The sequence below is a fragment of the Platichthys flesus genome, chromosome 20 (assembly GCF_949316205.1).
Source record: "Platichthys flesus chromosome 20, fPlaFle2.1, whole genome shotgun sequence".
Classification (NCBI taxonomy): Eukaryota; Metazoa; Chordata; class Actinopteri; order Pleuronectiformes; family Pleuronectidae; genus Platichthys; species Platichthys flesus.
The window spans coordinates 17105237-17118578 of record NC_084964.1 but is presented as its reverse complement, the minus strand read 5'-3'; the positions used below and the strand labels follow the sequence as shown (position 1 = coordinate 17118578).

Here is a 13342-nt window from a genome sequence, read left to right as displayed (position 1 = left end):
AATGCCGACACACTCCCGGCTCTCACACACAGATTCAGGCGAGAACATCGAACGCACAACGTAATATCTGAAACCACGAGGGGATACTTTGCTTCTTGTTCACTTTACGGTTTTCCAGGCTGGTGAACTTGTCGTAGAACTGCTGAAGGCAACACTAACAGTTTGAAATAAAAAGTCGTACATATACACACACACACACTCACACTCACACACAGGCTGAGGTCTGATCTTTGCCTTCAAAATAAGTGTGAGATCTGATACACAAACAACGCTGCAACAATAACACAAACGACATTTCTTTAAACGCTCTCAGTCTCAAGTGAAACATTAATTTTGCTGAATGGTGTCTGATTAATCATAGAAGAACGAGTTGAAGGCCACATGATGCATTTACCCAGAAGATAAACACACGTCTGCATCAACGCAATCAGCTTATCTGTTTTATTCAATTAGAAACAAAATGGCATTCAAACAGCTCATCAACTTTGGGCTACAGCAATGTCTCCGGTGCAGATCCGGGGACAAGGGGGTTCGTCTGTTGCCTATTCTCCCTTTTGGAGCTCCTGCAGCCAGACACTTGCTTGTAGATGCATCAAAGACAGAGGATGATCATCTTATCTCACAATCTCACATCTGTACCGAACACTCATTTCATCAGCCGGTGCATCCATATATAAAAAGGGGCAGTTTTCGGATTGATAAGTCTCCCACAGTGGCAACAGAGGGATGTGGCTTTCTAGCACACCCTGTCTGCCGTAAGCTGATAAGTCAGGGCTGCTGGATCCAGTCCTTCAGACGTCCTTGGAAGGAACAGAGCAGCTAAGAGAATAACATGTCTGTGTGCTCTCTCTCTACCCGGGGCTCACCCTCTGGGCAAACAGGGTTACAAGTGTTGGTGGCAGCAGAGTGTGCACGTGTGTCTGTTGGAGCATGTATGAGGAACCCTGCATGATGTTTCAGTGGAGGTGGATTGTGAGAGTTGTTCTGTTGTGGAGGAGAGGACCCCCTGCAAAGTGACAGCAATATACCGGAGGGTGCTCCAGTCATGCGCTCGGTCAACTCTCCACTTCACACATTCAGTAAAAGCACAAACACACAACGGGCGGGAAGGGGGTCGGGTTTTGTCAGCAGCTAATTTCATCTTTGGAGCCTTTGTAGTGACGGACATCACAATATGAACTGCACTTGAAATTTTGCTATTCAATTTGAATTCTATGATCATACTTTGCCAATTGCATGTAGTCAAAAATAGAGTCAGCTGTGACAACAATGATTTCATTGAGAATACAAATATGTAGCAGTAAAAGCGGATCAGCTCCATGAGGAGAAGTCAAACACCGAAATCAGGGATTGTATTAAATGTCCTCTTGAAGTCTAGACGGAAAGAACTAGTGAATACTGGCAGCTTAAGAGCAGCTTTTATCTTTAACTCAACATCTTAAAGGTTGCCACAGAACCAAAGCTCTTTTCTGACTAGAACAACACTCAGTGGAGCGCTCCTCTCCACCAAGGACAAACAGTCCAGCACAGGTTTGTCTCTTTCTTATAGTAGGAATATAAAAGAAGAAGGAAGTGGACTGAAGTGTGGGAAAGATATCTTGTATCTTCCCCTTTATCCGCATCAGCACCAACATGTTACCAACATCCATGGTGACAATGATATGACATTCAACAGGCTACTTGCTTCAAACACAGACTCTTTCATAAACACGTCCACTGAAGTACAGTTAGATTGAAGGAAGAGGCGGTGACATAATAAACTGTGGGATATTTCAGGCTCGACTAAATTCATTCATCTGTGCAAATCAAGTGGGCGTCTGGACAAAGGCCCTTCGCAGGCACATTTTCACATTGTAATAAAAGACGTGATCCAGTAGAGACAGTTGGGAGAGTGGAGCGAGGCCGGTACGTTCACCTCACCACACAAAACGTATTAGATTCAAATAAGAACGACTGAGCGGTCTGGTGTCTGGACGGGATTAGACCACATCAAAGACCCCTGGTGTTTCAGAACGCCCGAGTGACAGTAATACATGTGCTGAGACAAAAGGTGGTTTTCCCAGGAACCTTGAAGTAACTCGGTTCCTATTAGTTCACCTGACTGTGGGAAAAGGGGATGTGGAGGTTGGTTTGTGTAGCACACAGAGAAATGGTTTTGTTTCAGGGGGTCAGAGTGAATGCTTAAAAAAGATCTACGATCAAGGTGAGACTGTTTAAAGGAGGCATGTTATATTTATTCAGGTTTTCTTTCCTTTAATGTGCTATATAGGTTTTTGGGTGCTGAATGTACAATTGTGGAAAGTTAAAAAGGTTAAAGTCCAGCCTAAAGAGAGAAAATCTGCTGCTGAATACATCTCCTCTAACAAACTCATTGGTCATACCAGTCAAAAATGATAATTCCTTGTAATCTTACTTGTAAATTGTTCAACGAAGCCGGTTGATTCTCCATGTACTGTAGCCCACATCATAAAACCATGTTTAAATACAACAAGAACAAATATTAATGAACAGGCCTCGACCTCTTGATCTGTTGAGCGAATTCGAGATTCACCCAAACTACAAATAGTGAGTGACTGGTGGGAAACTTGTCCTGTGACACAGGAAGTGCTGAGTTTGCTTTGCAGCAGGAGAATCATGTTGTTACAGGTCGGGCAGCGCGGCGCAGGAACACGATAATTCAACAGTGTGGTTCTTATCTGGTAAACAGAAGACAGGAAGAAGGACTGAAACGATCCTCCGGTGACAAACAGCGATGGAACCGGTAACTACGGGATTAACTCAGAGACTTACCACTGCTGCGACTCTTGCGGTTGGCCTTCCCCCCCGTCAGCAGCATCTTCAAGCTGTTCCTGAACATCACTGCAGCAGATGCCCTGGACCAGACTACAGAGAAATCTGTTGGGAAACACACAACACACATTAAATGCTTCTGAGATCTTGGGATCTTAACATAATCCTCGAGTTTAAAGCATCACCAGAGCGATACAAGGAAGACAGATTAACAAGACAAGAGAGGAGAGAGAAACTTTAAAAGAAATTCATGTGAATTATTTTTTCAGAAACTGGGAAAAATCTGACTAATGGTTCATAATTTAATCTTATGTAGGTCAGCTAAGTGCAAAGCTTCCTCATAATTAGGGCGAAGTACAGGGAAGAGCTTTTATTACTACTTCCTTCCAAATAACTGTATTCGTACAGACAGTGGTGTGGTCCATGCAGACTGCTTACTATACATTTTGTTTTTTAAACGTGGCTCATAATTCCCAGTCACCCACAGATGGGGGGCGCTGCCATGCATGGCCTTCGGGTCCGACTGGGATCAGTGTCTTTTCCAAGGACGCGGACATGTGGAGGCAAGAGGTCAAGGAATCGAACCACCAGCCGTGCAGTTAATGTTCCGTCCGCTTTACCTTCAGAGCCACAGTGGAACCATAACTTATTATTGTATCCCTGTTATAGTGCACTGTTATAAAATCCATCAAACTTTCCTCTAAAGACAAAAATATAATCCTACAGCTGAATCCATGCTGTCTATATTAACTGATGTGGAGGAGCATGACAAATGTGTTTATTCCTTTGAGTTCACTTTGATAAAAATATTGTAAAACTAGCATAAACTAGCGACCTATACTGCAGCCAGCCACCAGAGGGCGATCAAGATACTTTATCACTGTATGGACACGAAGCAGCGACATGTTGCAAATTTACAGGATGTGATATATGCGGGTTGTGTCGCATGTGGAGCAGACATATTGTTGCCGACGATACAAATCATACTTTGTAGAGTATCGTAGAACTACAGGCGATAGATGGGAGTTCCGGTACAAAGCAGGAGGGCCTCCGCTGACAGATAACACTTTAACCCACGAGATAATCTCCCCGTCTTGACTGCAACTCCCTCTATTCCACTAATTCCTCCTCCTCCTCCTCCTCCTCGGCTCCACATTCTCCGACAACCCCCCGCGGCACAGAGCCACGGTACAGACTCCTCTGCTGTGGGTCCTGGTAGTATAAAAAAAAAAAACATGGCAGCAGATTTTCTTCATTAGGTGGGAGTGACTCAGCAGAGCCCCACAGTCAGGATCCAGCCAGAGGGGGGGCTTTGGAGCCAAACAACAATAATGACCAATAAATGTATAAATCAGCTGAAAGAGGACGATGAGGTGTGCCCCCCCCCCCCCCCCCCCCCGTGACCTTGAGTCTTAAAAGGCTCCAGGATCACAACGATACAGGCGAAGAAACGACAACGAGACCGTGATTGAAGGTCAAGTGGGATGAAACCGAGCCGAGAAACATCTGTTTGTCTTTACTGATTAATTTAGATTGTTTGCCTTTTTGAGAGCATGCTAGGAGAGGAAGTCACACTTAATAATTTAAGCCCCCCGCTGTCTGTGGACGACTTGAAGTTTATTGTCTTGAATTCTAGTTAAGTTTAACCCTCGTCTCCGCCCAACAAACAATTTAGAAAACATGTTTTTCTGTCTTGGGGTCGTGTCTGGCCGGCTTTTCTTTGGAGGAACGGAGTCGTTTGGAGTAAGTCTCACTCCGATTGAAAACTGAGCAGCGCTGGCAGCTTCACATTTTGGGTTTAGCTCAAGTGCAAAGTGAAAAAAGAAAACCGAAAGAGAAGTCAATTTGAAGAACAACAAAAACATGGGATATTTGAGGGGGAGCTACTGTGGCAGCCAGAACGAGAGCACAGCAGCCTGCTACCACTTCAGATGCTTTCAGGGCACGACTCCAGCTGGGTCTGGTTTTGAATGGATTTCACTGGTATGAACTGTGTGCAGGGGAATAATAATGAATGACATTAGGAAACTACTCGGTCTTGTTGGATCAAATGTTGCACGAGGGAACATAATGTGCTGAGTCGCAGCCAAAGACTCAATATCAAGATGGACGACGTGACGGCTGCACAAAGTGAAGTAAAAGTATCTTGATCCCTGCCTCCTCCATGTTGGTGGATTGGTCATGAACCAAACAGAAAAGTAATTCTCGATGTTGGATCCTGGCACTGATCTTTACTGTAACATCTTCAGTCCAAATGGGAGCGTTTATCCAGAATCTTTCTGCTTCACTTCTGAATAGCGGAGACACATTATCCATATTTATATTCAGTCGATGATAGCCCTAATAGCAAAGTCTCAAAATGTCGCCCTTTCTGTGTGGAGCTCTGCCTCTTTCTCTAACAATCTTCACCATCTTTTATTCTTCTTCCCCGTTTTTGGTGTGAATTTTCAGGTCTTTGGATGTGTGCGACTTGCGATAAAAGGTTTCAGACCTCGGCGGGCTTTAATTGGGCCTGGACTGAGCTGTGGGAGAGAAGTCTGGGTGGGAGAGAACCAAAGGGCGACTTCATCTCAGCAATCGTTACAGCAAGATGGATGAAAAGCATTAGTCACATCAAAAGCGGCACTTCCAGTTCAAGGTGGCCGTCTGAGCCGTGACACATACCATGAGCGGCCACACAGCGCCGTGGGCTGACTGCAATTATCCAATCAGGCTTATTTATTTAGAGCTAATTCACACAGTTAATTAGGGTTTATTTCCCTGAGAATAACCATCTCCGACCCCACACGCCTTCTAATAAATGAATGAAATGTTCTGCTAAATTAATTGGTATGAGTCATGCGCTCTACCTTGACAAGATGTCCACAGCAGTGTGAGGGTGTGATATGTTGTGAGGGTGAGTTCCATTCGCATGCATGCTCCTCTCCAGTGGTACAACCGAGGCTGTGCAGGGGGGGGGGGGCGCCACCCCGGCAACTCACCGCAACGTCACCCCGGCATAAAGTACGAGCAGGGAGCTGCTTATTATGTATGGTCTGGGTTAGCCTGCAGGGCCAGAAGGTGTTCTGTGATTATAATACTAAATCAGAATCTTAAAAAGCCATGACTGGGTAAGTACATATCGCAGCCTGGGATGAAAATATAAGGATTTCACAGTCAGGTCCAATAAATCTGACCAAACCGATTGGTTTGCAGAGTCAGGAAAAGAGGGAGAGATGCCGCCGTCGGTTTCTCGGGCGGTAATCAATGTTTGGAATCTTAGAGGACAGGATAGTGAGTGGGCAAGAGAAAGAGAGAGGGAGAGAGAGAGAGAGAGAGAGAGAGGCACGCAGTCAGGAGTCTACCCGTATGCACAGCTGAAGCAATGTTTCATCCGAGGGTGGAAGCACACACACACACCTCTCTCTCGTTCCCACTCTCTCTGACCCTGTGTGCCGGCCTCTGTGAAGGGAAGCCAAGAAGCAGCATGCTCTCACCGATAATGTGCGTAAGCGGATGCAGCCCATCTCAGGCCCTTCCACGGCTCGGCCAGAATCCTGCTCCAGTGTGTTAAAAACCACTTAAAGGAACATTCAACCAGCCGTGCCTGAGGAGACGCTTTCCTCTGCTCTGGTCACCCGGAGCGGCCACACTTTGTTTTGTTTTCGAGAGGAAATAGAACACAGTCGGAGGCTGAATTTAAAATCAAAGAGGTTTCCAATTTGCTCATTTGGTGAAATAGACACCTGTGAGAATTGATTTAAAGGAGTCATCCTCCGCTCATACATGTTTGTGAATTTAATTTGTGTTCCAACTTAAAATGGTTTACATCCTCTAATGTTCAGAAAACATCACTTTCCTCATATGGTCCATTGCTGCAGCTCCTCTTTTCAGCCTCTTAGCTTTAGCTCTTGTCCCTTTAAGCCCCTCCCCTCAGATAAAGCCTATTCTACTTGTGCCAGACTAGCGGCATAATGCAAAGGTTGGAAATCGTGACATCACAGCGGTGCGGAAGTAACGGACAATGACAGACAAGTGATTCAGAATCAGAGGTTTCTTTCGGGGAGAGAAGCTCATTCTACTTTTTAACTTTGCAGACTTTTTACATTCACAAAAACAAACTAGACGAAAGGAAATTGAAAAATCAACAAATGTTTAATGATGCGTCGCTATAATATTAAGCTTCAAATATAAGTTTTGCTTGAAAATGTCTTCGTCATAGCTCGATTTTGAGAAACCAGAGTTATGATGATAAGCAGATTGTTTTAAACGTCCTCATTCTGCAAACCTCCTGTAGAATGAACTTAATGTTTAATGACTAAGCCTCCTCTTAACATCAAAAACTGGTGGCAGGTGCAGACGCCCCCCCACTGAGTCTCAGTCTGGACGGAGAACCGCCATAATACTCCATTAATTATATCTTATTTCCAATCAATAATGAATCCTGTAATGGGGGCCGGCCGTGGCAGAGGCCAGAGTTGCTATAGGATTTATCTCATGTTACCCCAGCAGGGCTCCAAATTAAAACTCATCTGGGAGGAAACCACACAGACACAATCACAGAATTAGAGAGGACAAGAGTTTCCCACGGGAGTGCTCTTACTGTGATTACCTGTGACACTGAACTTTCAAGGGAGGCAAATGACTAAGGAAATTTCAGGGGTAAAATCTAATTTCTACTAAAAGCTATCATAAGACACTGTCTTAGAACGGGTAATTGGGAGTCGCCCATGGATGAAACACAGCTCAATTTAGCCGTTAAAAAATCCCCGAGCAGCCGGAGCACAGTGAAGCATCCGAAGCGTCTGAAAATGACAAATGGACTCTGTCCTGGGGGACGCACGTTTCTCAGAGCAATTATGGTAGAATCCAGCTGTCTGACACGGGAAACATGAACGTCAGACCATAATCAAATAAGAAGAGTGGCAGAGGAAGCACTGCAGCATAAGTGAAGCTTATTCGTCCGCAATCCACTGATTTCCTCCGTTTGTTTCTGTTCACATTCTCGCTGTCGGGGGTGCAGGGAGAGGAGTGGTGAGGTGAGGGGGGGGTGGGGGGAGGGTGAGTGGCAGATGGACACATTCATTAAAATAAAATCCCGCTGCAGAAGAATATCTCCAAACACAGTGGAGAGAATATTCGCAGTTGAAAAAACAAAACAAAAGCAGGACTGGAGCTGGAGGCTGCTCCAGCCGGAGCGTCCTCCCTCATCTCGACCAGCAGTAGACACCCTGCAGCATCAGACAGGAATAAATCACACTCCCATCTCCAGTTTGAGGATGGCCAGGGGAGCGGCGGTCCATAAATCACACTGATATCAATAAGGGGAAGTGTCAGTGCTCGACTCACAAGGTGAGAGGGAGCTCGCCGGTAGCAAAGTTTTGCTCCCGCCCCGCCTGCGGTAGATTATTTATCAATCTGGATTAATGCCCCCTGCACTCATTGCTTTGCAGGGAAATGTGGTGATTTCTGAATTATGATCCAACGAAGAAACTGTGATCACTCACAGAGGAGACGCTGGGTCCCAGGGAGGCTGAGATTGCTGTCTGACAGCTCCTCAGCTCTTTATTATGAATTCTTCATGCGAATGGATCAGAGGTGGACGGCTCCGAGTGCAGGAGTGAGCGCAGCACTGAGATCTGTGGGTCTGCACAAGGACACCTTGTTAAAGCAGTGTGTACATAATCCCAACAGATTCATAGTGAACCAAAAATATCTTTAAACTGCAATATTTGCTCGTCGCAGCACAAAGCGATTGACCTGATCAATCGTCATCGCCCCCTGGTGGCTGGCTGCAATACACGTCATATACCACATGTTCTCCATGTTAGCAGGCGGGACAAGGTCCAAAAATATATATAAATTTATATATATATAGTTTTTCTAGTGTGCAAATCAGCAGGCCCCTAAAACCTTAACTCCACACTTCATCTACTGGCTCCATCAACGGCACAAGATGGCAGCGTTCGTGTCCAGGATTTTTTGGCTTCACTTCTGCATAGTGGGAGGAAGCGTTGGCCTCCATCTTTGTATACATGGAGACAGATCCGAACGGCAGGTGTGAGCTAGTACCCGCTCTGCCCTCCACCCACACATGAGCTGACCTCTTCTGTCAGCACACCATCTGTGACCTCGACCCCCAAGAGGTCAACGCTAAAGAGCAAAGTCAACATTTGGCCCAAGCTCCCGCTTCCCAGGAACATCTGTCAGGTCCATGTCTTTGACTTTTGGCTGATGTTGCCCAACTGATCTTCTGAAGTAATATAAAAGATGTAGAGCCAACAAGTTGCGTGTCTACGTAGGTGAATTCTCCTCGTTTCCCCTTTAGCAAAGTCCATACGTCTCAGGCAAAGTCAGGTTTAATTTGTTTCTTCTCGTTGGCACAGCCCACATATGGCCAAGTGAATTATTATGTGCTGTGGTTATGTCATCTCCCTGTGGGGAAACAGAAGTCCTCCTACACAGGCCAACTGGCACGCAGCTTCATTACCACATCTATGCCCAGTTTAAACCAGCTTAGACCTCTCTCGCCCTCTCTCAAATCTATTCAAAGGAAGTGACTGGAATAGCCTGTCAACCTATATCAGAGTCACAGGGAGCCAAATGAAGGAGGACGTCATTTATTGTCTTTTACTTTCCCCTGTTTGTTTTAGAGGAGGTCTCGGCACAAGCAAATAAAAGGGAGGACAGATGCAGACGATTCCTTCACCGAGACAGAGAGCACCGCATAAATTATTTAAATGCAGAAATTGTATTTATTCTCCAGAAGCTTTTTAAAAAGGTCAGTTGCGCCCGTCCCTGTCGTAATCTTTCCGATGGCGGACGGAGCAAAGGAAGTCGTTTCTCTGTGATTCTAAATGAAAAATATTCTTTTTTTTTCATTGAGGAAACCAGAAAGACAAGAGCGACGGCAGAACTGTGATTTTAATATGTTGTGAATGTGCTACTTCAATGCTGCCCTCCCTCCTGTTTGGTCGTCGCTGGGAGCAATAACACAAGGACTGTGTGGATGAGCAGCGGCGAATGTGGAAAATAATAAACCAAGCTTTGCCACAGAGTGAAGAGAAACACAGCTGATCAGCATCCTCCTAATTCTGATGATTAACAAGTGAGGCCATTCCAGTGATTAACGCCAGTAAATAAAACAAGGTGCAGACATATTGGAGTGTTCTTTAAAAAGTTTACCACCTACACACAAATGAGGCCAAATGATGATGTTAAAGGTCAAAGCCTGTTAAGTGTTGGATTCACCGAGAGAAGGATGGTTAACAGGACAGTTTGATGAATCCTGCTGCTTCCACTCCTCCCTCCTCCTCCTCTTCTTCATCCTGCCTCTCCATCCACAGACCTCACTGCTACACCTGCTGGCCGCTCGGAAGTGTTGCTGCTGCTGCTGCTGCTGCTCTCATCCTCATCGACACACAGAGCAGAGGTGCCAGGACTGGAATTAATGAAATGAGAAATCCGAACCTAATCTCAAATCATAGCCTTTTCATCTTTGCTGCTGACATATGACACCGAGATGTCCATCATCCCTCATCTGACGAACACACGGGGAAATTTTGTTTTGCATAAATCCCCCTCGGAGGTTTCCATTTGTATGCCTCTGGCACGCTGAACCTGTTCAAACAAACGGAGCCGAGCTGCAGGAGAGGAATGGCTGGGTGTTTGACAGGCAGCTTAAAGGGGCAAACACAGTCATGACACGAGGAGGGAAGGTCATCCTGCAGAAAGCCACTGACGGCCGGTAATCAACACTGGCAGAGGCGCACATTTGCATCGAGATGGAGGCATTTAAAAATCGGTTGGTGTCTCTGGTCTGGGGGCGGGAGAAGAAATTACATTCTCAGAATTAAACATCCTGTGGTTCTTTGGCATCTCCTCTTCTCACTCGCTCCTCATTTGCTGGCTAATCATGACTGGAATTCATGTCAGACTAAATCTCTGTGTGTTCTGGTTAATTGGAAACTGATGCACTGCAGAAAGGGATTTACAGAAGGTAACATGAGTCTTATTTTTGTTTAAAAAGATAAATAATCTCACTTTTAAGCATGTTTTGAGTCAGAAACTTCATCTCATTTTAAATAAAAACATCCAACATTGGTTACATATGATATCCAGCTATTATTGAGCAATTTGCAACCAGGAACAAACTATTACAACGATTTGCAATTGATCCCAGTGGAGAAACCAGATAGTTTCATATATTTTAAGAGAGCCGCTGCCCCCCGGCAGGTGAAGAGAAGCAGCTGGTGACAACATGTGATATAAGAGGTAACACCAGAGCTGAACCACTGACAGCGTGAAGTAGGTAAAAGCCCCCATGGGCCACAACACGAGGGGCCCCCTGCTCTGGGCTAACTGTGTCAACTGGTTTGTCCTAATTACGCTTTATGTCGTCTGCTGACATGGTAAGAAACTTAAGGTGGGTTCTCCTTTAGGGCCTAATCTTAAAACCCGGTCTTGATTTTTAGATTGACATAATTTCCCTTTCCCTGTTATCAAATTAAAAACACCTAAGAATTGCAGTGTTGGGAAATGTCACACTCCAAACTGGCCATTAATGTGACCATTAAAAATCCATTTGAATAATGAACACCTAAGCTGTTGCTGTATATTGTCGAGTGACCAAGGACCAGCAGTCCTCTAATGAAACCAAGTTGAAATCCAGACTCTGCATCAAATCACACATCCTCATGATTAGTTCCTTTAATCATGACAGATCTTTTTGATAAGATCCACGTATTAACAATTAAATTGGTTCTTCCCAGGACGATACCACTTCCTTCCACCAGGTTTCATGGCAATCTAAACACACGGTCAGACAAACAAACACCCTCCACCCGACAAACAAACACTCTCCACCCGACGTAACCAGGCCTCGGATGATGATATGCAAAAGGACCAATTGAGCCACTTCAAGGGAATAACTACACAACCAAGTAGCAGCCGAAACCTCCTGCTGGATTATATTAAAATTACTGTGCACATCCCAGTTGAATTCATTTTCTTAAAATGCTCGACCGCGTGTTACTAAGCCTGAGGCCTGTCGAGGACTTGTAGTAACTTCAGCTGCTCACAGATGCAGTGCTGGACTTCCTTGCCTGAGGCTGTTGTGTATCCACTACAGCTGAGTGGTTGATGGGCTTATAGCCCGGCTGCTAAGTGGAGTAAAACCACCAGGGGACTCCTGAGTGGACTTCCTTTGTGAATCCTCACATTTACACAAGTCTTCCTCTCAAAGTCGCTGCGGCCGTTTGGACCAACGTTTAAAAAAACCTTAAAAATGACGTCTGCAGCTGAAATTCATCACAAACCACAACTCAAAGCTTCAACCATCATTTTACAAAAATCGCTTGGCCATTTGCAAAGCTCAGCTGGTTCACCTTGCACCGCTGCTGGCAGCTACAAAACAAAACAGAGTTGTATATTTTCTTGTGTTGCGCTGCAGGGCCATTACTCAGGAGGTAGAGCGGGTCGTCCACTAACCGGAATGTTAGTGGTTCGATTCTCGGCTCTTCCAGTCTGAAGGGTCCTTGGGCGAGATGATGTGTTATAGAAATGGGTGAATGTGACTGTGTAGTAGATAAGACTGGGAAGTGCTACAGTTAATTCACCATAGAGCCAAACACAGCTCACTATTCATTTCCTGTTTTGTGTGTGAAAATTCAGAGACAGCTGAACACTTCAACTTTGTGTTTCCATCAAATACAAAAACCACAGATTCACCTGCAGAGTCATGAGTGACAGTGTGACACAGACGGCTGGAGACCGTCCTCAATCATGGCACCTCCAGGAAATGCAGGTAGTTCAAGAAGAGAACTGGGACTTTCAGTTTCCAAGGACAAGACCCGAAACACGAGGTCCTGCCATTGTGGATGAAACTGAGCTGACGTGTTCACAGCAGAGTCTCTGATATCTTACCACAGAAGAAGAAATGGACAGGTCAGTCAGGTGAAGGAGAAAGAAGAAGTTGTGTGTTGATACTTTCTATTCATGACATCCCACAAAGAGTCTGCGAACCCATCACGTACACAGCTACTGGCAGCGATTCATCAGACATTCAGAGAAAGGGTCTGGTTCCAAATCCAAAAGAACAGAACAGCTCAATAAGGTTTTTACCATCCAACCAAACAGGATGAGAGAACGAGAGAAAGGAACCGAGAGGCATCCATAATGACATCTGGTGCCGGCCAAATGAGTTTCTGCCGGCGTTAAACGTGACCGAGAAGCAGGTCCGACTGTCAAAGTGATTGTTGAAGTCGGCCTCGGTTTTGTTTCACGTCCGTCTGGGGAAATAAGTCGGTGAATTACAACTGGCATGGATACGAGCCGGGATCCACTGAAGCAGAGGCCCACTGACTGAGAGAGGAGATGAATTTGTTTCCTGGATGAATTATGTATCGTTCCTGTGTTACCATGTTTCACACTCACTCAGTGAGGAACTTCTTTGTCCACCGCGAATTACCCGCACCTCTCTTATCTTCTTTCATCTCATCCGCACACAGCTTCAGTGGGAGGCACGCGTGCTGTTAGCATGCTAATGGTGGAGAAGAGGCACTGACGGGTTCCA

At 45.4% G+C, this 13342-nt stretch overlaps 1 protein-coding gene across 3 annotated transcripts in view; it reads right to left on the bottom strand.

The window, feature by feature from the left end:
* The window catches only part of tanc2b (tetratricopeptide repeat, ankyrin repeat and coiled-coil containing 2b), a 116667-nt gene that overhangs the window by 84505 nt on the left and 18820 nt on the right, over positions 1-13342 (bottom strand). For all 3 annotated transcript variants that reach the window (XM_062413844.1, XM_062413846.1, XM_062413845.1), the window contains one exon: positions 2791-2895. In XM_062413844.1, the coding sequence (XP_062269828.1) occupies positions 2791-2857 (67 nt within the window). In that variant the 5' untranslated portion in view covers positions 2858-2895. The remainder of the gene's footprint in view (positions 1-2790; positions 2896-13342) is intronic.